At 53.8% G+C, this 22,163-nt stretch overlaps 2 protein-coding genes across 3 annotated transcripts in view; one reads left to right on the top strand and one right to left on the bottom strand.

Annotated features, from left to right (window-relative positions):
• Positions 1 to 14,963, bottom strand: part of CHST13 (carbohydrate sulfotransferase 13) — an 18,694-nt gene extending 3,731 nt beyond the window's left edge. The window contains exons 1-2 of the mRNA XM_025376544.1: positions 14,324 to 14,963; positions 3,308 to 3,390 (exon numbers count right to left, since the gene is read on the bottom strand). Coding sequence (XP_025232329.1) covers positions 3,308 to 3,390; positions 14,324 to 14,420 — 180 coding nt within the window. The 5' untranslated portion in view covers positions 14,421 to 14,963. The remainder of the gene's footprint in view (positions 1 to 3,307; positions 3,391 to 14,323) is intronic.
• Positions 14,964 to 20,897: 5,934 nt separating this feature from the next.
• Positions 20,898 to 22,163, top strand: part of UROC1 (urocanate hydratase 1) — a 39,622-nt gene continuing 38,356 nt past the window's right edge. For both annotated transcript variants that reach the window (XM_025376358.1, XM_025376357.1), the window contains exon 1: positions 20,898 to 21,071. In XM_025376358.1, coding sequence (XP_025232143.1) covers positions 20,946 to 21,071 — 126 coding nt within the window. In that variant the 5' untranslated portion in view covers positions 20,898 to 20,945. The remainder of the gene's footprint in view (positions 21,072 to 22,163) is intronic.

Genomic DNA, 22,163 nt, shown 5'->3' with positions numbered 1-22,163 from the left:
GTGTGTGTGTGTGTCCGTGTACACTCCTGCACACATGTGCACACTGTGCTCCTGATGCCTTTAAAACTATCCCACAGACGTCTAAGATACACTAAGTGAGGAAACCAAAGGGCAGAACAGGGCTTCATGCTGATGTTGAAAAAGGGAAATATAAACCGTTTCACAGAGGGTGGGTGGGGGGAGACTTATTCTTTTAGAGATCTGTTCAGACTTAGTCACAGAATCCACAAGCCTGGGACTGGCTTCACAATGATCCCAGGTGGGCGTAGGTGGTGGGAAGGCGATGCTTCCTTGAACCCTACTTCTTGCATACGTTTGAATTTTTCAAAATGAAAAGAGGCAGACAGACATAGGACAGACATGCCTGTAGGTGAGATTCTGAAGAAGTTACCATAAGCACACGGCAAACCAGTGTACACTACTTACACTTACACACCTAGAGCATGTCTGGAAGGACACCCAGGAACCTGGTGGCCTCTGAGGGGACAGGTGTTGGACAAGGAGACCTACTCTTCACTGTACCTAACCTTCTGTAGTGTCAAATGCCATGTCACGTGCTTACATTTAACAAATCTCACCATTTTGAGAAATGGTGAACCCTGAGGACATCATGCTAAGTGAAATAAGACAATCACTTAGCCACCCTCACCATGGGAGGGCTGCCAGGTCCAGCCATGCTGTGGGGGTCTGGGGACACCTGGGAGACCCTGTTTCCACTGTCAGGGCTGACCTCAGAAGCCTAGCTCCACCTGGTGCCAGGAGAGGCTGTCCTCCCGGGGCCCACAGTCAAGGTCTGCTTTCAGCTTTTAGATGACCCAACACATTTCTTGTGGCAGGGAATGTTGGCCATCCGGCCACCTGTCAGTCTTCCTCCTTCCTTGCCAGCAGACCCCGGCTGTGTCAGGGCATGAGCCCAGCCTCGGGGAGCCGGATCTTCAGCTTCGTGTGCTGTTGCTGAAGCACTGGGTCCGGGGGTTCCGGGGGGATGTGGCCTGGTTCTGCCTGAGGTGATATCAGGGGAAGTTAGCCAGATGGCTCCCAAGAAAGACTCCCTTAGGGTGAAAAGTCAGGGGAAACCCTTACCCCACCACTCATTTTCTGCCTGGGATGCCCTCCTGTGAGGTGTCTGCAGCCCTGGCAGTCTCTTACAGTCAGGAGGCCAGCTCTGTAACAGAAGTCAACATCCAGAGGACGATGGTGCGCGCTGGCTGCTGCTGAACCGTGGGTTGCTGGTCTCCGAGCAGCTCAAGAGTGAGCACTAACTGTCCTCATGGCTGGAAGCAGCTTGGGCTGCCACTGCTGTTGCTCATAGGTCCATGAATACCCATTTTACAGAAGACAAAACTGAGGCTCAGGGGAAATGAGTTGCCTGAGGTCACACAGCGCTCAGTGGGGAAGCCAGGGCTCCAACTCAGGCCCCTTGGGACTCTAAAGCTGGACCTATGTCCACTGTCCAGGGCTGCACCTACAGCTCCCGTCCTCACTCCTCCCATGCCTGTTTCCTTGTCTGTAAACAGGGGCAATAACGGCCCCACCTTATGGGTTGCCGTAATGAGTCCACAGAACTAAAGGGCCTGGCACGAGATCAGCACTTGTTGGCCAGATGGTTTTTATTACTTTCTTTCTCCAGTCGCAAGGTGCTAAGCCTCCAGGGACTTGACACCCAATGGTCACAGGGTCCTCAGGCCGTGAAGGGCCATCTGCCCCTGAGAAGCCACCAGAGCTAGTGGAACCCAGTGCCCACTGAGTGCCTGTCCTACCGTCAGCCTGCTGTGTGGCCCAGGGCCAGTCAGTCACTCTCTCTGTGAAGGAAGGCCTCCCTACCTGCTCGTAGGCTTGGGCCAGATGAGCTCCACAAGCCCCTTCGGCTCAGCCCTCAGGATCTGGTGAGCACCACCTACCCAACACCACCCTGATCTTTCTCTACACAGCAGTCCAAGGGATACCCCAAAAGTGAAAATCTGATGCTGTCCTTCCTGGCTTAAAACCTTTCATGGCTCAGCCGGGCGCAGTGGCTCACGCCTGTAATCCCAGCACTTTGGGAGGCCAAGGCGGGCGGATCACGAAGTCAGGAAATCGAGACCATCCTGGCTAACATGGTGAAACCCCGTCTCTACCAAAAATACAAAAAATTAGCCGGGCGCGGTGGCGGGCGCCTGTAGTCCCAGCTACTCGGGAGGCTGAGGCAGGAGAATGGCTCAAACCCGGGAGGCGGAGCTTGCAGTGAGCTTGCAGATTGCTGCACTCCAGCCTGGGAGACAGAGCAATACTCTGTCTCCGGGGGAAAAAAAAATCACCTCCATGACTCCCTGCTACCCTTGCACACATGCAGGGCCTGCGTACTGCCCCCACTTCTCCAGGCTCCCCTAGTGCTCCCTCTCCTGTCCTCCACTCCCCGCCAGACCTTTGGCACAGCTATTCCCTCTGCCTGTGGTGCTCGGCCCCTCCTGTCTGCCTGTTGACTCTTGCTCTTCAGTCTCAGCTCCAATGTCGCTTCCTTGGAGAGGAGTTCCTCTCCCGCTTCTAAACTAGGACCCTCTCAGGAGAGCTCTTGTTGCACCTCGTACTCTCCTTTAGAGCAGAATTAGTTAAGTATTAGTGTGGGTGGTGATCGGATGACATCTTCCCCTGCTGAACTGGTGGCTCCACTAGGGGAGGGACCTGGCTGACCTGCTTGCTGCTGGATCTCAGCATCCTGAACATAGTCTGCATGCAGTGGGTGCTCAATACATGCTGTCTGAATAAGTACTTCTGTGTGTGTGTGTGTGTGTGTGTGAGAGAGAGAGAGAGAGAGACAACCAGAGTGTGGGGTTCTTAGTGGTGGGGTACAGTTGTATGTGTGTGTTTGGGGTTGTGCATGGTCCCTATAGGCCCCCAGCTGAAGTTGGGTGTGTGGGCCAGCGAACCACCTGGTCCATCTGCTTGAGAATCACACCGGGGCTGGGGGTCCCTGCACACCTCCCCACTGCAGCATGCACTGAGATTTGGTCTCCCACTAGACTGTGAACTTCCTGAGGGCAGGTACAGGGTCTGTTTTGACTCTTTTTTATCTGCAACACAAAGAACTGTGCCTGGCCTCAAATTGTTGATGGATGGGAAGATAGGTAGGTAGAGACCCCAGGTCTCTCATCTTACCCCCAAGATTTGCCCTTGTCAATGCTCTCTGACAAAGCCTGGGTTTGGGGAGGACGCCCTTCCATGCCCCAGTGTGGGGTCCAGTCTCATGCCAACAGGTCTGCACTGTTGCTGTCAGGCTCCTGGCTGGGATGGAGGGGGGCATGCCTGGGTTGGGGGTCTGTCCACCTACCTGGTCCAGGTCATACAGCTTCTGCAGGGGGCTTCTCCTCTCCCCAGCAAGCCAGCTGGAGCCCAGGGCTCTGTTTCCAAATACTGTGGGCATAAGGAGAGAGGCATAGCCACCACATCAGAGGGACTTGTGTGGAACTGGGGGGTTGGCCAACCCATCTAGGCAAATTTGACCCACCTCTGGCACTCAATTTCCTTCCCGGGTCTTGCCTACCTCCTAGGGGCACGGTGGAATGGGGAACGGCAGGGGGTACTAACGGGGCAGAATTACACCAGGGTAGTGTCTTGTGTCATTCCCGCTCCCATGTCCTACCCTCCAAAGTTGGAGGGTATCAAGCAAGAGGGGACAAGTGGGAAGGTGATACCCAGCCCACCAACCCTCTAGGAAAGGCCAGATCACTCAACCTCACCCACTGCCATCTGCCCTGGCCTCATGCCCCACCCCTGTGGGGCTCACCAGGCTGGCTGGCTGCCCAGCACCCCCAGATCCTGTGTATGGGCAGCCAGAAAGGTTTGGGCAACAGTGGAGATGGCACAGTAGGTTGCAGCCTCTCAGTGCCACCTTGCTAGGCTGGGTGACCCACTGTGGATGCCTGTGGCAGCAGTGCTTCCCCATCAGGGAATATGCTGCTTCGCATGAAAGGAGGTTCAGTCATCTCCAGATGAGGAGAGGGATGACGTCTGTCTGTCTCCCGACTGAGGAAAGTGATGCTGTCTGTCTGTCTGTCTGTCTCCCGGCCGAGGACAGGGATGCTGTCTGTCTACTGGCTGGGGACAGGGATGCTGTCTGTCTGTCTCCCGGCCGAGGACAGGGATGCCGTCTGTCTACTGGCTGGGGACAGGGATGCTGCTGTCTGTCTGTCTCCCGGCTGGGGACAGGGATGCTATCTGTCTCCTGGCTGGGGACAGGGATGCTGTCTGTCTGTCTGTCTCCCAGCTGAGGACAGCGATGCTGTCTATCTGTCTCCCAGCTGAGGACAAGGATGCTGTCTGTGTGTCTGTCTCCCGGCTGAGGTCAGGGATGCTGTCTGTCTGTCTCCTGGCTGAGGACAGGGATGCTCTCTGTCTATCTGTCTCCTTGCTACAATCCTCAGTTTTCCTAGAGCTATTGTAAGTAAAAATCTGTTTACCTATAAGTGTATTCCATTACTCAAAATCTTTTTAAGGAATATCTTTTTAAGCATAGTCAATTAATATTAATATGTTCTCAGTAATATAGCCAATATATATGATCATATGCTTCTGGATCCCATTTTCATGAATATGACGATGATGCATATTAATAAACCAATAAGGTGTAAGGTGATCTTTGAAAAGATCTCAAAAACTGGCAAGGCTTTTGCTAGACTGACCAAGGAGAAAATAGAAAAGACTCAAATTACTAAAAACAGGAAAGAAAGAGGGGATATTACTACTGACCTTAAAGAAACAAGAAAGGATTACAAGAGAACTATGAACACATGTAGCCTAACAAATGAGAAAACATGTAAGAAATAGACAAATTCCTAGAAAGACAGAAATACCAGAAATTGACTCAAGAAGAAATATAAAATCTCAGCAGACCCACAAGTCAAGATGTTGAATTACTAATAAAAAAAAAAAAATCCCACAAACAAAAGCCCAGGATCAGAGGGTTTCACTGGTAAATTTTACTAAATGTTTAAAGAATTAACACCAACCTTTCATAAACTCTTCCAAAAAACAGAAGAGGAGAGAACACTTCCTAAGTCATTACATGAGGCCAGTATTATCTAGATGCCCAAACCACACAAAGACATCACAAGAAAAGGGAACTACAGAACCATGCCCTTTATGAATATAAGTGCAAAGTTCTCAAGAAATACAGGCAAACCAAAAATAACATCCTGTGAAAAAGTTTATTTTCCATGACCAAGTAGAATGGATCCCAGGAATACAAGATTGGCTAAATATACACAAATCAATCAATGTAATACACTATATTAATAGAATCAAGAAAAAAGCCCACACGCTTATCAAGAAATGCAGAAAAAGCATTGGACAAAATCCAATACCCTTCTTCATCACAAAACACACTGAACAGCTTAAGAATAGAAGGAAACTTTGCCAAACTGGTAAAGGGCATCAACGAAAAACCCTCAGATAATAGTGAAAGACTGGCAGCTTTCTCCCTAAGATCAGGAGCAAGGAAAGAGTGCCTGCTTTTGCCACTTCTATTAATTGTACGGGAGGTTTTATCCAGGGTAATTGGTCAGGGAAAATAAATGAAAGGCATTCAGGTTGGAAAGTAAGAAGTAAAACTATGTCTATTCATAGATGACATAACCCTATATATATAGAAAACCCTAAAGCATTCACAAACCATAAGAGCTAATAAATGGGTTCAGCAAGGTTGTAGGATACAATATTAATATACAAAAGTCAATTATATTTCTATATACTAGCAATGAATAATCAAACAATATCAAAAATAATAAAGTAATAAAGAAGAAGTTGATAACAAAGGAAGTATAAGACCTGTACACTGAAAACTATGAGACACCATTGAAAGAAATTAAAGACCCAAATGAATGGAAAGACATTTCAGGTTCGTGGATTGGAATACTTAATGTTGTAAAGATGGCAATGCTCCCCAAAGTCATTTACAGATTCTTTGCAATTCCTGTCAAAATCCCAGCTGCCTTTTTTACCAAAATTGACAGCTGATCTTTAAATTAATGTGGAAATTGAAGGGATTCAGAATATCCAAAACAATCTTGAAAAAGAACAAAGTTAGAGGATTCACATTTCCTGATACCACAACTTTACTATATGGCTACAATAATCAAGACTGTGTGGTGCTGGCTAGGAGAGACATATAGATGAATGAAATAGCATTGAAAGTTCAGAAACAAACCCTTACATTTATGGTCAGTTGATTTTTGATGAGGGTGCCAAGACAATGCAAAAGGGAAAGGACAGTCTACAATAAGTGGTGCTGAGACAGCTGGATATTCGCATGCAAAAGAATGAAGTTGTACCCCTTCTTCATACCACAAAGAAAAACTAACTCAAAATGGATCATAGTGCTAAACACTGAAGTTAAAACTATGAAACTCTTAAGTGAAAACACTGACATAAATCTCCATGACCTTGGATTAGGTGATGATTTATTAGATACGATGCCAAAAGCACAAAGCAACAAAATTTTAAAAAACAGATAAATTAGACTATATCAATATTAAAAACATTTGTGCTTCAAAGCACACTATCAAGAAGGTGAAATGACAATCCACAGTTGGAAGAAAATATTTGCAAATAATCTCTCTGATAAGGAACTAGTACCCATAACATATGGAGAACTCTTACAATGGAACAACAAAAGACAGCCCAATTTTTTAAATGGGCAAAGAATCTGAACAGACATTTCTCCAAAGATATACATACGGCAATAAGCACATGAAAAGGTGCGCAACATCACTAGCCATTAGTGAAATAGAAATCAACACCATGAGGATGGTTATTTTAAAAGACAGTAAATAACAAGGATGTGGAGAAATTGGAGCCCTCATATATTGCTGGTGGGGATATAAAGTGGCGCATCCATGAGGGAAAACAGTTTGGCAGTTTCTTAAAAAGCTAAGCTTAGAATTACCATACAACCCAGCAATTCCTCTCCTGAGTATGTTCCTAGAACTGAAAACTTGTTCACACAAAAACTTGTACACAAATGTTCCCATTGGCGTTATTCATGATAGCCCCAAAATGGAAACCACCCAAATCCATCAGCTGATGAATGGATAATGAAAACGCGGTATATCCTTAACATGGGCTATTAATTGACCATAAAAGGAATGAAGGACTGACTCATGCTTCTGTGTGGCTGAACCTTGTAAACGTTATGTTAAGTGAAAGAAGCCAGACATAAAAGGTCACCTAAGACACGATTCCATTTATATGAAATGGCTGTCTTAATATGTCCGTAAGAGTTCATAAAAACATTGAATATTCATAAGAAGAATATGTTCAAGAATTCAGGAACATGTGAGAAGAGAAGAATAAATGCTTCTGTGATCCTTGGCCTTCAACCAAATGAAGACTTTATAAATGTCACTAAGAAGAATCTATTCACTTGAGACAAACTTCTGGCACACCAGTAAACTTGGGAAATCTGAGAAACTGGTCTGTTGGCAAACTGACCTAGAGCAGTGGTTCCCAAACTTCAGCTTGTGTGAGGCCCATTAAACTCAAGAGTCCCTGGCCCCACCTCTGGAGTTTCTGGTCCAGCAGGTTGTGGAGCGGGGCCCAAGAATCTGCATTTCCAGCAGCTCCAGGTGAGGCTGCGGCTGCTGGTCTGGGAGCGTGCTTTGAACCGGCTGCACCGGTGCAGTGCCCAGCAGGCAGAACATGGTCTGTGCTGAATAAACAGAGGTTCATGGAAGGAACAGTTGGCAGCTGGACGGGCCTTGCACTGGCCTCCAGAACCCTGCTGCATGTACCTAAATCCCATCGTCCAGAACCCTGCTGCGTGTACCTGAAGCCCACTGTCCAGGGTCCTGCTGCCCCCTGCCTGCCTCAGGCCCCCTCTGCGCCCCAGGCCATATCCTGTAAGGCCCAGGAACAAGGGCCAGACTCCAGTGACCAGGGCATGCAGAGGAGGCTGAGGCCCTCGGAGGTTCAGGACTGCCTGTGTCTCCAGGCCACTGATCAGCCCAGCATTTGACCTTGCATCTCCAGACAGTCAGGGATCTAAACTGCCGGACATGTCCCAGGAACGACACAGTCATCAGAAAAGGAGCTGACAGGCTGACAGGAGAGGGCAGCAATGCTGGCTAGTCATGCAGGTGCGGGGAGACCCAGGCTTGGTCTGGCCTGAGTCTAGCAGCAGCCATGGGGAGCTCCGCTGGTGCCACACCAGGCAGGACAGAGCCAGGCACCCCGTGAGAGGAGGCCTGACCTTCTCGCCACGTTGCAGATGAGACGTGTCCCTTTCCTGGGGACTGTGGCTGGGGACTGAGAAAGAACTGGTGTTCAGCAGCCTGTGTTCTGTGAGCAGGGGGTGGAGGGGCAGTCACAGTGACTAACAAGCAGACCCAGGCCTGTCTCCGCCCCAGGGTCCTGCTACTCGGAGGCTCCCAGTCTTCCGGAAACGCCAGCCCTTGCATAAGACCTCTCATTTCCTGGCCAAACCACAGCCTGCAGGAAAGTGGGTACCATAACAGACCCCAGTGGCCAGTGGGTAGAAAGGAAAAGGGAGCAGGCACCAGAGAGAGGCCCAGAATAGCTGCGGCCAGTGATTACAGGGCTGGGCCACCTCCACCCAGCCCCTCCCTGCCCCGAGGAGCCTGGGCCCTGCAGACAGGCAGGCTGCCATGGAGGGACAGATGGGCACAGGAGGTCAGAAGGGGGCTATCTTGTGGATCCCTGGGTCCAACCCTGACTTGGCTAGCTGGGGACTGGCCCCAAACAGGGCCACAATGGGGCATCCACCTCCTCCACCCCATCATCCCAAACCCCCTTGCCTGTGTCCTCTGTACCCCAGCCCCTCCACTGGGCCCTAGGTCCCAGGTTCCCTGCCACCCCCTGCCAAGGGGACAGTGGAGCAGACAGGAGAGGGAGAGCCAGGCAGTGTAGCCCAGGAGGGCCAATCCCAGAGCGGCACAGGGAAAGCCACGCGGTGACTGCTTAGAAAAAGGAAACAAAACCAGCAGGAGGTTAGGGAGACAGGGGAGAGAAGGGGGAGAGGACGATGGGAGGGGAGGAGGGACGGGAGGAGTGCCAAAAACAGTAACAGAGACAGGGAAACAGTGATGGATGACAGGGCCTGAGGCTGGGAGAAAGAGGAGGAAGAGACAGAAGGAGACAGAGCGTGGTGGGGGGTGCAGGTGCTTAGTGCACACTGACATACTTATCCCTGTCATGTGGAAACCATCATTATCCCACTTGATGGGGGGAAACTGAGGCAAAGAAATTTGCCCAAGGCCTCACAGCTTCCTTGCTGTGCCAGAAATAGAATTTGACCCCAGGCCACCGGTGCCAGCGTCTGCACCCTTAACATCCATGCTGTCCTGCCTCTGGGTGCCCCCTCATCCTGACCTTGACACCTGTCCCCCCTCACGGCACCCGTAGGCCAGTGGGCCCCACTTCACTGACCCACGAGGAAATACCAGCCCAGGGAGGGAGAGCAGAGAGAGCTGCTCGAGGCCACATGATTGCTGCACAAAGGACACCTGCACACATCATGTTGCAAGGCCTCCTCTGCCAGTCAAGATACTGGGCGAAACACCACACTGGAAACCTACAACAGAAGCACGACCATCATCCTCGGCATGCCCACCACCCTCCACACGCCCACCTCAGCCAAAGCAGGGCTCACGCCCTGTGCAGGGTGAGGGCACAGCCATCATGTAGGGGGATGCTGTTTGGAGACTTCCCAGTCCAGCAAGCAGAGATGATGACACCCGGCTTCTGGTTAATAAGTTCCAGCAGGTCACAGTGTTGCAAGAGCAGACAAGCAGGGCAGCCAGGCCCCAGCAATCTCCCACCAGCAGGCATGGGCTCCCACATGGCCTCCGAGGGCCTCTGCCCTGCCCCATTCCTTCCCCCAGGGGCCTTCTGGGGTGACCTGCATGTCTCAGAGTTAGGGACATTCCTTCTGGGGATCAGGCCCAAGGGAGGGACACGGACAAGCCCTTCGCGTATTATAAGAAGCAATTCTGTTGTTTAGGGGGAGAGAACTAGAGATCTCTCCATGTGTATTTAGTTCATACTCCATTTGCGGAACTCCACAGACCATCTGGAATGGAACCCCAGTCTGTCCAGATCCTCCGTGGGCACAGTGCCGTCAGCTGTGCCTCCAGAACCCTCCGGATCCCCACTTCCACCTTCCCTGCCCCCAGCCAGCCCCGGGTAGGCCCCAGGGCTCTCCCTGGGACAATTACTAAGACTGGAAAGAGACACCTCACCTGTCTCCTATTTCTCCTCGCCCCACCTGGGTGATCTCTAAACCCATGGGGCTTCCCACTACTTACAGCAAACCCTGGTTCCCGTCCAGGCCCACCAGTACACCACCACCCTTCCCAGTTCACCACTCGGCTCCAGCCACAGCAGTCTTTATTGCTGAAATATTTTGATTTCTGTGTAGGTTGACCCCTCTGGAAGGTCAGTTCTACAGGGAAGGAGAGTTTTTGCTTTTCTGTAACCCCTGTGCCTTGCCCAGTGCCAGTGACTATTTATTTAAAGACTGATGCCCTCTGACAGCCATAGGAAGAACACCCCAGACCCTAGCATCCCATTCAAGGCTATTCATGACTGAGCCCCAACTTAGAGTATCTTCCTGCCTCCCATCCCACCATTCTCTCTCAAGGACCCAGAGCCCCACCCACAGCACATCCCTTCACACCCCAGGCCATTTCACTCCTCCATGCTTTTCTCTGTGCCATTCCTTCTGCTTGCAGTTTCCTCTCCTCATTTTCCTACCTGTTAAACTCCTATGCAGCTTTCAAAGCCCAACACAAGTGCCCCTGCCCTGTAGAATGGAAAGAAAAAGGATTTGGGGTTTCAGCTGGGATTTAAATCCTGGCCCCATACTTCCTGACTTGAGCAAGCAACTTCCTTTCTCTTGATCTTTTCTCCTCTGCAAAACAGGATTACCAGTTCCTGTTCTGCAGAGCTGCCCAGCTGCCAGCTTGCCTCTTCTCACGGTACTCTCTGGACGTCCTCTGAACTTGGGACACTCCAGCAGTACCTGAAGATGGACAGCAGCACGGAGAGCATCTACCAATTTGGCCCCAGCAGCCTCTCCCACTCCTTCTGCCCACCCACCAGAGGAGGAAGCCTGCCAGGCCTTCAGCCCATGTGATTCCGAAAGGCTCCCCTCCGCCTCCACCACCTGCTAGGATAGGCATGTGGCCTAGGCCTGTCCAGTCACAGCCTCCCAGCCCTTCCTGCCACCTGACTGGCTCTGAGATGGGCACTTGAGACCCAGACCGGGCCAATGGACGCCTCCTTGGGACTTTGGCTGGAATCAGTGGCAAAGGAGCCCTCTCTGGCTTTGGATTGGAGTTGCTGAACTGTGCAGCTGAGAGTGAGGCTATGGCAGAGAAAAGCTAAACTACAGCTGGAGGTGTGATCTGAACCCCAAGATCTATGCCTGTCCGAGGCAGAGGCACCTGGCCTTTTCAGTCACAGGCACAGACCCACTCCCTCCCAGCTGCAGGGAGTCTGAATTGGGTTGGGTTTGTCCTCACCGAGGCTACCACTGTGTGCCATCGGGTGGCCCACGGTCTTAGCTTCCTTGCCTGCCTAGGGGTGAGCAGGGGCTGGGATGGGATGCAGAGGCCCGCCTGGCTCCAAGAGGAACACCTGTGACTCCAAACACTGGGACAGATGCTCAGCCCTGCGGCCGTGGGAGTGGAATGGGGGAAGGGAGCTAGTGCCAACACTGCTCTCTCCAGTGTCTCAGAGGCAGAAGACATAGAGCTGAGATCTTGGATTTTCCTATTAAAAATGTAAGCTCCTCGAGGCAGGGGGATTTCTAAGTTTTGTTCCCCACTGTCTCTCAGCACCTAGACATATGCTTGGCATGAGCAGGCAACCAACAGGTCTGTGGTCCGTGGTGTGCCAGCCACGGGAAGCATGGCCACCATGCCCAGGCAAGAACACAGAGGGAGCCAAGGGGCCGCAGGAGACCCAGGGGTCTGCCGCTGGGCGCTGCCGCTGGGCACTGGGGGTGAGGGTGGGGTGATGAGGGCAGTGGTGCTCTGGGCAGCTGCCCCACCTTTCTGGAATCTCCTCCTCCCTGGGACCCTAGGCATGAGGCCAGTGCTGGTGGTGGAGCCCTGAGGCTGAGGCTGTGGGTGTGGAGGGGCTGCCACACACCTCCCCCTACTAGAATGTCTCTGAGCTCCCTGGGGCAGCAAGATCCCCAGGCCTGAGCCAGTAGCCCTTCAGTGGCCCCTTGCCCAACTTATGACAGCACCTCTTGCTCTGGAGAAGGAGGGGACAGTGCTGGGCCTGCCCTTCAGGGAGAAGGGGCTGAAATTCCTTCTGGGTTCTGGAGCCCTCATTCCCAGGCCAGAAGCCCTCACAGGGCACAGACCACATCCCTTCCAACTCAGGTATGGCTGCAGAGACACTGCAGGCCCTCGTGAGGCCATTTCCAGAGGCCAAGGGCAGGAGATGCCCCTCCAGCAGGACTACCCTGGCAGGAAAAGACCTTTCCCAGCTGAGTGCCCTCCCTGCATGCCACCTGCAGGCCCACAAGCATGGTCTCAGCCAAAACTTCAGCTCAGGGCTTGGGAGGGAGAAAAGCCAGTGGGAGAGGCTGGATGGGTTGGTCTGGTTAACTCTTGCTCGCCCAGGGTCACTCACAAAGCATGATGGCTGGAAACAGGCCATGGGAGAGGTACAAGAGAGCCTGACAGAAACAGAGAGAGATTCTGAGACGCTGGGTGAGAAGGTCATGGCAAAGGGTAGGACAGGCCAGGTGCAGAGCCCAGCCTGCACAGAGGCTGGGAAGGGAGGTTTGGAGCCACCCTCCTAACACCTGCTGTCTCTTCCCAGGCTCTGCAGGAGAGGGAGCGAGGTCAGAAGGAACAAAGCCCAGAAGGTGACTAGTACCTTGGTTTGTTTCTCATCCCTCAAACCCGGGTAGAGTAGGTGACCGGAGAGAGATATCCCACAGAGACATGGGGACACAGACACTCCATGCGGTCACTCAAAGATGTATGCTCCTTTGCAGACACTCCCCAGGACCCAGGCGCTCAGGTGTCCTCTAACATCCCACGCTGAGCCCTGAGGGGCCAGTAGCCACCAAGCCCTGCCCTGTCTTAGTACTGGGTAAACATCTGTCTACTGAATGACTGGGTGGACAGAGGCTGTGGCAGCCACAGACACTGAGTCCACACCCCAGACTGCCAGGAGACTGTCTGCTCTACACCACTAGCCAGCTCACAGAAGGGGTGGTGGGGGTGTTGGAAGGAGAGACCCCAGCCCTATCCCATGGGCTTGGGGAGGCATCCAGGTTTGACCTGCTGTGTTCTGGGCACACAAGGGGCAGGGGGCAGTATGAGGGGCAGGGGGAGTGGGCAGAGGCCTCCCCAAGTCCTGATATCCTCAAGTCTTGGGCCACTCCCACCCCCACTGCCCAACATCCCAGCCCACCCTGGACCTGGTTACTTACTCCCTGGGACTGTGTCTGCCAGGTTCCAAGGGTGGGGCCCAGGATTCTCAGAGCCCACACTGGGGGTGGGGAGGTAGACTGAGACGTCCCACCTGGCACACATACCACATACAAGGAAAGGCAAACAGCCCTGAAGTCAGGAGGCCGGGGTGCTGGCTGGGCCCCTCCAGCCCCAAGGAGATTGTGTAGCCAGCATGTTGCCACCACACCCGTCTCCCTACCTCTCTGGCCTGCTTCGGTTTGTGTGAAATGGGTTGATGGGAGGCTTCACATGAGCTGAGGAGAGACTCAGAGCACAGACTCAGCACCGGTGGAGCCCAGGGCACTCAGCTCTGCAGAGTCATGACTAGTTGCCTCAGTTTCCCCAGCCAGACCACGAGGTGGGTGCACAGGAGTCCCAAACCTTACCCGGTGTGGATTTCAGGGTGGAGCAGGGAGTGGCACCCACTGCACAGTAGGACAACCGAGGGACCCGACCGAGTGGCCCAAGCTTCCCCTCCTATGCTCATGGGCCGAGCAGCGCTCACGTCCAGGGGCTCCCGGCTGCCCAGGGGAAGGGGGCGAAGGTAAGGGAGACGGCCTTCCTGGATTGGCCAAATGCCCTCTACTCCCCACAACTGACCCCGGTCTCCAGGCACGGGCTGTGGGACCCAAATAGTCACCGCTCTGGGAGTGGGGAGATAACTCCGGAGAAGGAGCAAGAGCCTTTGCTCGTGGGGGCGTCTAGGGCCTTTCTGTGCCCCACCAGCGCCCCTGCCCGCCACTCCTAGCCCCAGCCAGGAAGGAGACGGCAGGTGTCCCCGCCGCTGTGGAGGGGTCAGGCCGCGGTGGGAAGCGTTTGCTTGCGGTTGCGCGGCTGGGCCGGCGAGCACTCACCCGGACTCAGGGTGCGGGGCGCGGCGCACAGGAGCAGGAGCGCGGCGCCTAGACAGGCGGCAGCCAGCACGCGCTGCCGCCAGCAGCGCCTCCCCATGCTGTGCCGGGCGCGCGGCGGAGGACAGTCCGCTGGGTCCGGCTGGGGGCAGAGGCGCCCTGGCCCAGGACCCGGCCCCGGCAGCGCAGCGCCTACCAAGACGCGCGGCGCAGCGCAGGGCAGGGGAACACGGCAACTGGACCGCAGCCCCAGGAGCCCCTGCGAGTCGCTGGGTACTGAGTAGACGGGACAGAGTGGGGCGGCAGGCCCAGTCTTCTTTTCGTGCCCGGTCTTCTTTTCGTGCCTGCACCCTCACCTGATAGAATGGGGCCGAAGTCCAGGGCGCGAGGGCGGAGACTGATTGGGGAAGCCCCTCGCCCCTAGGCTCCGCCCCTAGCGTTTGCCCCGGGGTGCCGTTATCCACCCAAGGCCAAGAGGTATTGTCGCGTTGGCGTGCCCCACCCCGGGCGGTGTCCCCTTGCCATTTTGCTGCCTTAGATGCCAGGGGCCCAAGGGCTGATCCGAGATGAACCAAGGAGCCTAGTAGAGCGTTGCCCTGTCCATGGTTCTCTGGGACCCCTGCCCTCAGTAGGAGGCCTAACCGTGTCCCTCCTTCCCCAACCCAAGGCTTGCTTTCCCTGTACCCTTGCTTTTCTCTGGGGTTTCCAGGTCCTGCCTGAATCTAGCTCGTGCAGATGGCGCTAGCCTCTGGACAGAGAGGGAGTGTCTCAGCTTACATCCCCCGGGGAATGGAGCTTGTTGTGCCTCAGCGTGTCACCCACAACTTCTCTGGGCACCATGTGAGCACTGAGGACTTGCCAGGGACTGTGTGTGTGTGTGTGTGTGTGTGTGTGTGTGTGTGTGTTGGGGGGTGGAGGAGGGGAGGTGAGAGTAAAGTCCAGCCTTTGAAAGACACACACATTCAGCTAGCCCTGTGAGTGGGAGCCCACGCCTAACCGCAGGGTCTTGCTGCCCGGAAGTCAGGCTAGCAGGGAACCGGAGGGTGCAGCTGGCACTGTGTGTGCGAATGAGTGTGTTGGAGACAACATTTAGCAGTGTGAGTGCATGGGATAGGGTACTGCGTTAAACTCCAGGTTTTTTGGAGTTTTTTTTTGTATAAATGTAAGGGACACAAGTGCAGTGTTGTTACATGAATATATTATACAGTGGTGAGGTCTGGGTTTTCTGTGTAACCATCACCTAAATAATGTCCATTGTACCCATTAAATAATTCCTTATCCCTCCCACCCCACTCACTCTCCTACCCTTCCAAGTCTCCAGTGTCTATTATTCCACACTCTAAGCTCCAGTTGTTAAACTGCTTTTGAAAAACTGCTGTGGGAGATTAGGAAAGTCACCGCACCTCTCTGTGCCCCATTTCCCTGTACAGGGGGGTAATCCTAAACCTCACTGCTGTGAAGATTAAATGAGATACAGGAAATGTTTGCAACAGTGCCTGGCACTCAGTGAGTGCCAGGTAAGTATTTGATGTTAGTAATTAACTTGTTTATGGTTACTGCCTGTTTCTGGCAAATGACTGGTTTCTGTTACAGTTGTGAAATAAAAATTTCTTCCTATTACATTTATTTAAGTTGTGGAAGATCTATTTAAGGAAGAATATTAAGCAAATAATAGTTCTGCTGATTCTGAGATACAGCTTTAAATGGTGATGATAGTCTCAAAGGACAGAGAGGTGGGAGTCCCCATTCACAGTAAGCCAGAGCTTCCTTTCATGACTTTCCTGGCCTTGGGGAGCCTCCAGCCCACCCCCAGACTGGCCCGGGACCCAGGGATTCCAGGTCATCTGCATTCCCTGCCGGACCTAACTCGCATCCAAAGGTGCCTTCCAAATTTCCCCAGACCGGCATTCCCTGGCCCCACTGCCTGTCTGGAATCCTCAGCGCTCCTTGCCCTTATGTGCTGCCACCTGGTGGTCAAAGTTGGGAATAACATCTCAGCCCTTCATCCGGAGATGTCCCTGGAGATGGGGTCCCTGGAGAGAGGAAGAGATGGTCTTGGGTCTTGGGATGGGAGGGTGCAGATGCCTGGCTAGACGCCTGGGGCCTTGAGAGCTTCCCTGTGAAGACGCTCTCTCCCAGGGACTCGCATTCATTCATTCATTCGACAGATACAGAACACCCACTCCGTGCTGAGGTCCGCGTGGAGAGGGTGAGACCCCTGCAGTGTCTGCCCTCACAGCATTTCCATTACAGATGGGAAGCACGGAAAACCCGGAAAAAGAGAGAGCGCGGTGAATGTTGCTGTGAAGAAAACAGCAGGTACCAGGATGGGAAGAGTGTCCGGTGTAAGGAGGGTGCTGGGGCAGGCCTCGGGGAGGTGGCATTGGAGCAGAGGTGTGACTCCAGGAAGCAGAAGCCAGCAGGTACCATTGCAAAGGCCCTGAGGTGATGTTCCAGTTGCTGTTGCTAGGTAACAAACTGCCCTAAAATTTGGCCGCTTAAGACAACCATTTAAATTTTGCTCACAATTTTGTGTATCGGGAATTGGGGCATGGGCTTGGCTAAGTATTTCTCATGGGAGTCTCAGGCTGCTGCAGTCAGAAGGCAGCTGGCACTGCATCACTGGGAGGCTCACTCTGGTCGAGTGTCCCACTGCTCACACTGGCAGGTGGTGTCCGTCTGGGAGCTCTGCTGGGCAGTGATGCAAGGATCCTCTCAGGGCACCCTTCATCCTGGGGGCCTCCTGGGGCACCCTCCAGCCTGGGGACCTCCTCAGGGCACCCTCTGGCTTGGGGTCATCCTGGGGGCACCCTCCAGCCTGGGAGTCTCCTTGGGCCACCCTCTGGCCTCCAGACCTCCTCGGGGCACCCTCTGACCTGGGGCCCGGTATGCTGCTCCCATAGAGCCTGGCCATTTTCTGACCTGGCCTGGGGCTGCCTTTTGTTAGTTACCCGAAAATCGCTGAGGCTGGACCAGACCCAGGAGTGGGGCCACACCAACCAGCAGTGCCCGAGAATTTGCAGGCATGTTTTAGAACCACCACCGCCTGTCCCAGGAGCAGCAGGGAGGCTCTGGAGTGGGCGAGGGTGAATGGGTGAAGTCAGAGAGGCAGACAGGGAGTCCAGATCCCACAGATAGGGTTTTCTAAGCACAGAGGGAAGCCGTCCATGAAGAACAGCTAAATCACAGACACCACCTCTGCTGCTCTGTGGGAGGCAGGGAAGAGGTGGGGACCCGGAGAAGCCAGAGCTGTCTCTGTGAGAGATGATGCTTTTTCCTTGTGGAGGAAACCATTAGAAAAATAATACTTCATCTTGTTTGGCGCGTGTCCCGTTCGAGGCACTATTCTAAGCCTTCCATGCGTGTTATCTCATGTGATCCTCAGATGCATCCTATGAGGTACATAGTAGACTTTCACTTTATAGATGAGGAAACTGAGGCACCGAGAGGCTCAGTAACTTACCCAAGGACACAGCTAGAGAGTGGTGTAGCCAGGGTTGTTTGAACCTAGCAGCCTGCCATATTTAACTTCTGTGATCTTCATCATTCTCTCTCTCTCTCTCTCCCTTTTTTTTTTTTTTTTTTTTTTTTTTGATCTTTTGCCCAAGCTGGAGTGAAGTGGCGCGGTCTCGGCTCACTGCAACCTCCGCCTCCCAGGTTCAAGCAATTCTCCTGCCTCAGCCTCTCAAATAGCCAGATTACAGGCGCCCACCACTATGCCCAGCTAATTTTGCTTTTTTAGTAGAGACGGGGTTTCGCCGCGTTGCCCAGGCTGGTCTCAGACTCCTGACCTCAGGTGATCCTCCTGCCTCAGCCTCCCAAAATGCTGGGATTACAGGCATGAGCCACCGCACCCAGCCAAGATCTTCATACTTTTAAATAGTTAGGCAATGTTTGTTTTTAATGAAACTATTTTGGGGTCACTAGATTTGTGTGCAGTTGTAAGGAAGAGAGATCCCGTGTCCCCTTTACCCACTTTCCCCTAGTGCTGAGATCGTGCAGAACCACAGTGCAGTAGCCCGGTTGGGATGTGACATGGACGCTATCAGCATGACTTCTGCACAATGTTCACCTTTTCTCAAATTGGTTGCTGATGTTTAAAACTCAGGAGATTTCAGAAAACCTGCTGGATTTCTGGCTGCTCTTGGGCTGTGAGACGCGGGGCCTCCTGTGCAGTGGGCCCTGGGACCAGGTCTCAGTGCAGTTTGTTGAGGCTCTGTCTGTTGGGGAGTGCAGGGTGAGCTGGGCATGGGAAGCAGCTGACTGAGAAGCAGTCTCCCCACCCTGAGGGGCAAGGGACCTGCGTGCTTAGGGGCTGCTCCCTGGGCAGGTGGGGAGGGGCTGCTAATTCTCCCTTGCAGCTGCCCTCTGAGCGGGAAGAGGACACTCGGGGTCACCAGAAGACACCCTTGAGAAGGCAGCCGAAGGTGCTGGCCACTGGCATCCAGGCCGTACAACTTCTGTCTTGTGCACTCTGTTCCCAGGGCCTGCAACAGCACCTGGCATAAGAAGGACTCAGTGTGGAATGCTTAAGTCTGAGCACCTTTCTGCATGCTCTGTCCCAGGTGGCCCCGGCTGGTGAGGAGCAGAGATGCCACAGGCCCAGTATGAAAACAAACCTTTTCCTTCTTCATTCATACAACATGATGCACCCCAGTCACCAAAGTATATGTGGGCTTTTTCCAGCAGCCAGCTTTTCAGCTGGGTGTCTCCTCCAGCTGGGTGTCCCAGTCAGCTCAACTCTGATACCCCCTGCTGGGGATGGCATGAGATCCCACAGGTTGAGGGCTTAGTCCCACAAGATCACCCCCTACTTCAGATGCTGCAAACACAGGTTGTGGTCTATGGACTGTGGTTTTGACCACTGTCTGGCTATAAACTGGGGTTTCCAGGGTTCATTTAATTTGCTACTGTGGCTCACAAAACTCAGAGAAACACTTTATTATTGATGTGTACTTGTTTCTTATAAAGGACATTACAAAGAATATAGACGAACAGCCAGATGGACGAGATGCCCAGGACGAGGTGTGGGGAAGATGCCAGAGCTTCTATCCTTCTCTGGGCATGCCCCTCTCCAGGAATCTACCTGTGCTCAGCTGTTGGGAAGCTCTTCTGAACCCTGTCCTTTTGGGTTTTTAGGGAGGCTTCATGACCCACACAATTGACTAAATCATTGGCCTTTGGTGATCCACTCAACCTTCAGCTTCTCTCTCCTCCCCAAAGTCAGGGGGCTGCTGAAAGTTCCAACCCTCTAATCACAGGTTGGTTCCCTTGTCAACCAGCCCCCATCCTGAGGATATCAGGGATCTGCCATGAGTTCCCTCATTAGAACAAAAGGGCTCCGCTCCTGTCACCCAGGAAATTCCAGCAGATCTAGGAGCTCTGTGTCAGGAACCAGGGTCAAAGACCAAATGTTAGAACAAAAGATTCTCCTAGAGTTTCTATCTACCAGGGCCTCAGGAGCTTTGTCGCAGAAACAAGGAAGAGACCAAAGCCTGTTTCTTATTCTATCACAGTCTCACATCGCCCCCATTAAGGGCGCCCTCCCTGTGCCACAAAACAGCCAGCGTGGATGGGAGGGTGCTAGGGCCAGACCTCTGGGTCCTCAGGGCTCCAGTCTGAGCTCCCCCTATGACTGGCTGTGTAACCCTGGGCAAGTCCCATCCTTCTCTCCACCTGTTTCTTCATCCTTAAAATGAGGGCAATGAAACCTTCAGGGCTGACCCACAGGATGCTCTCAGAGGAGCAAACACTCAGAAGGCAGCTGAGTGGGCCCTGCACTGGGGCTTGCCTAACGGCGCTCTGCCCCCTTACAGCCAAGCAGTCCATCGCCACCCACTTGTGTGGACAGGACATGGCCAAAGGCCACAGGGCTGGTCAGGCTCTGCACCGGGTACACCCAGGTGTGTCGCTTCCCCAAGACTGCTGGAATTCAACTTCGACCATTTCTTGGCTGTGTGAGGGAGACCTGGGCCTTGGTTTCTCCATCAATAGTATAGGGCTCATAAAGAGTGCTTTCTGGCAGTTGTTAACAGATTTGGGGATGAGGGTCATCCCTCAGACAGGTCTTTCAAAAAGAGCTTTGGGAAGTGGTACAGCGGTGTGCCCTCCAGCGGGAGCCAAGGAGGGCATACCTGCTGCTGGGGGCTCCCGCTCCACCTGTCACCCCACCCCCCAGCAGGAGGTAGCAGGAGGAGGGGATCTACACTCTATGCCCAGTTCAGTGTCACATGGCTCCCCATCTCCTCATCATCAACATCAAATGTTTGGTGTGGTGCCCTGAGGGCTGCCACAGCGCACCCCAGTATTAGAGCCCCTCCCACCCCCTAAAGCTGTCCTGGACAGCACAGCCCTCCTGGAAGGGGAAGTGGGCCCAGCCCCCCTCCCCATCGTGAAGCCTGCCCTCCCGCAGAGCACTGCCCTCCCCAGGTCAGCACTGCAAGTGCCCTTCCTGAGGCCAGTGACCCTCCGACCTGCACATGACTCCCCGCACAGGCCAGGCACCCAATGAGGGACTGGAGGAGGTGGCCCTGCGGCTGGAGGTCCCCGCCCTGCTGGGCCTTATCTGTCCAGTTTCTTCCTAGTCTCCCCACAGTGCTGGCCTCTACCTCCATCTCAGCTACACATGTCCAGCCTCCAGGCGCTGTGCTCTGGCCTGCCCCTGCGACCCCTCCCAGAGAACCGGGGACGCCAGGCTGGGGTGCCCCATGCCCCAGTCAGGACCCCCAGCCTCAGCCTTGCGGAGAAACAGGTAAGCAGTGGGCCTGTGCTCCTGAGGCCTTGGCCTCTAGGCATCCTCCAGGTGGTCCATAGTGAGCACCCAGGCTTCCTGCCCTCTTGGTGGGAGCTGCTCAGCCGCCCACCCTGGACTCCAGAGGCTCCAGCTGGTACGGGTGCAATGCATGGTGGACTCTGTCTCTTGGGTGCAGCTGCCCTTGGGTGCAGGATCACTGTGCCTGTTTACAGATGAGGACCCTGAGGCTCAAGGTCAGCAGCCGGTCAGTGGTGGCACTGTGGCCACCTCCAGTGGGAGGAGGCCCTGGGCGGGTGTGAAGTGTCCCACACCCAGCACCGGGTCTGCCCCAGCACGCAGAACATTTGCACACAGGTCAGCTCTTGTTTTCATTTGCAAATGTCCCTTCCCCAAATCTCCAGAGAACTTTCAGCTGCATGGCTGAACCCTGTAGCCGGCAGGCGGGTGCTAAGGAAAGATGGGCTAAGGCCAGTATCCCCTCACCTAACAGCAAAGCAGGCCAGGGATGGTGCATGCTTGCCAGCGACACCCTGTCTGGGAACCTCCCTTTTGTCATTTGTAAGCTTGAGATGAAAATAGTGACACCAGAGGATTGTGGAGAAGAGTAAATGAAATAAAGTGGATGACATGGTTATATAGGCTTTCCTCCTACTTTTTACTGGAAACTACTCAAGAATTTCAGAAACAGTAGAGAAGTGGAAACTGCAAACAAGCATAAAGATTAAAAGAGGAATCCTACCTCCCCAGAAAAAGACAGCCGCCCTTTGCACCAGAGCCCCCTGGACTTTCCTGGAGCCACCCACAGAGGCCTAATAGGACGCAGTGGGGACAGTAGGGGTCGCTCAGTGGGGAGCTGGCGCTGGGGAAGGGGAAAAGGGGAAGCAGGTTGGTGGGGTGGGAGGGGAGGGGAGTTGGGGGGCTAGGAGGATGCTGGAGATCCTTGTGGGAGTATGGCACTGGGAGCAGGTGGAGCGGGCGCTGGAGGGAAAAGGAAATGGGAGAGGGGCCAGCAGGGTAGGGTAGGTGGTGGGCACTGGGGGGAGGGGGGAGGTAGGGGGGGGAGGGGGGAGGTAGGGGATGGGAGGAGGG

Source organism: Theropithecus gelada, chromosome 2 (genome assembly GCF_003255815.1).
Source record: "Theropithecus gelada isolate Dixy chromosome 2, Tgel_1.0, whole genome shotgun sequence".
NCBI classification, from domain to species: Eukaryota; Metazoa; Chordata; class Mammalia; order Primates; family Cercopithecidae; genus Theropithecus; species Theropithecus gelada.
The sequence above is the reverse complement of the archived record's forward strand: the minus strand, read 5'-3'. Positions and strand labels throughout refer to the sequence as shown.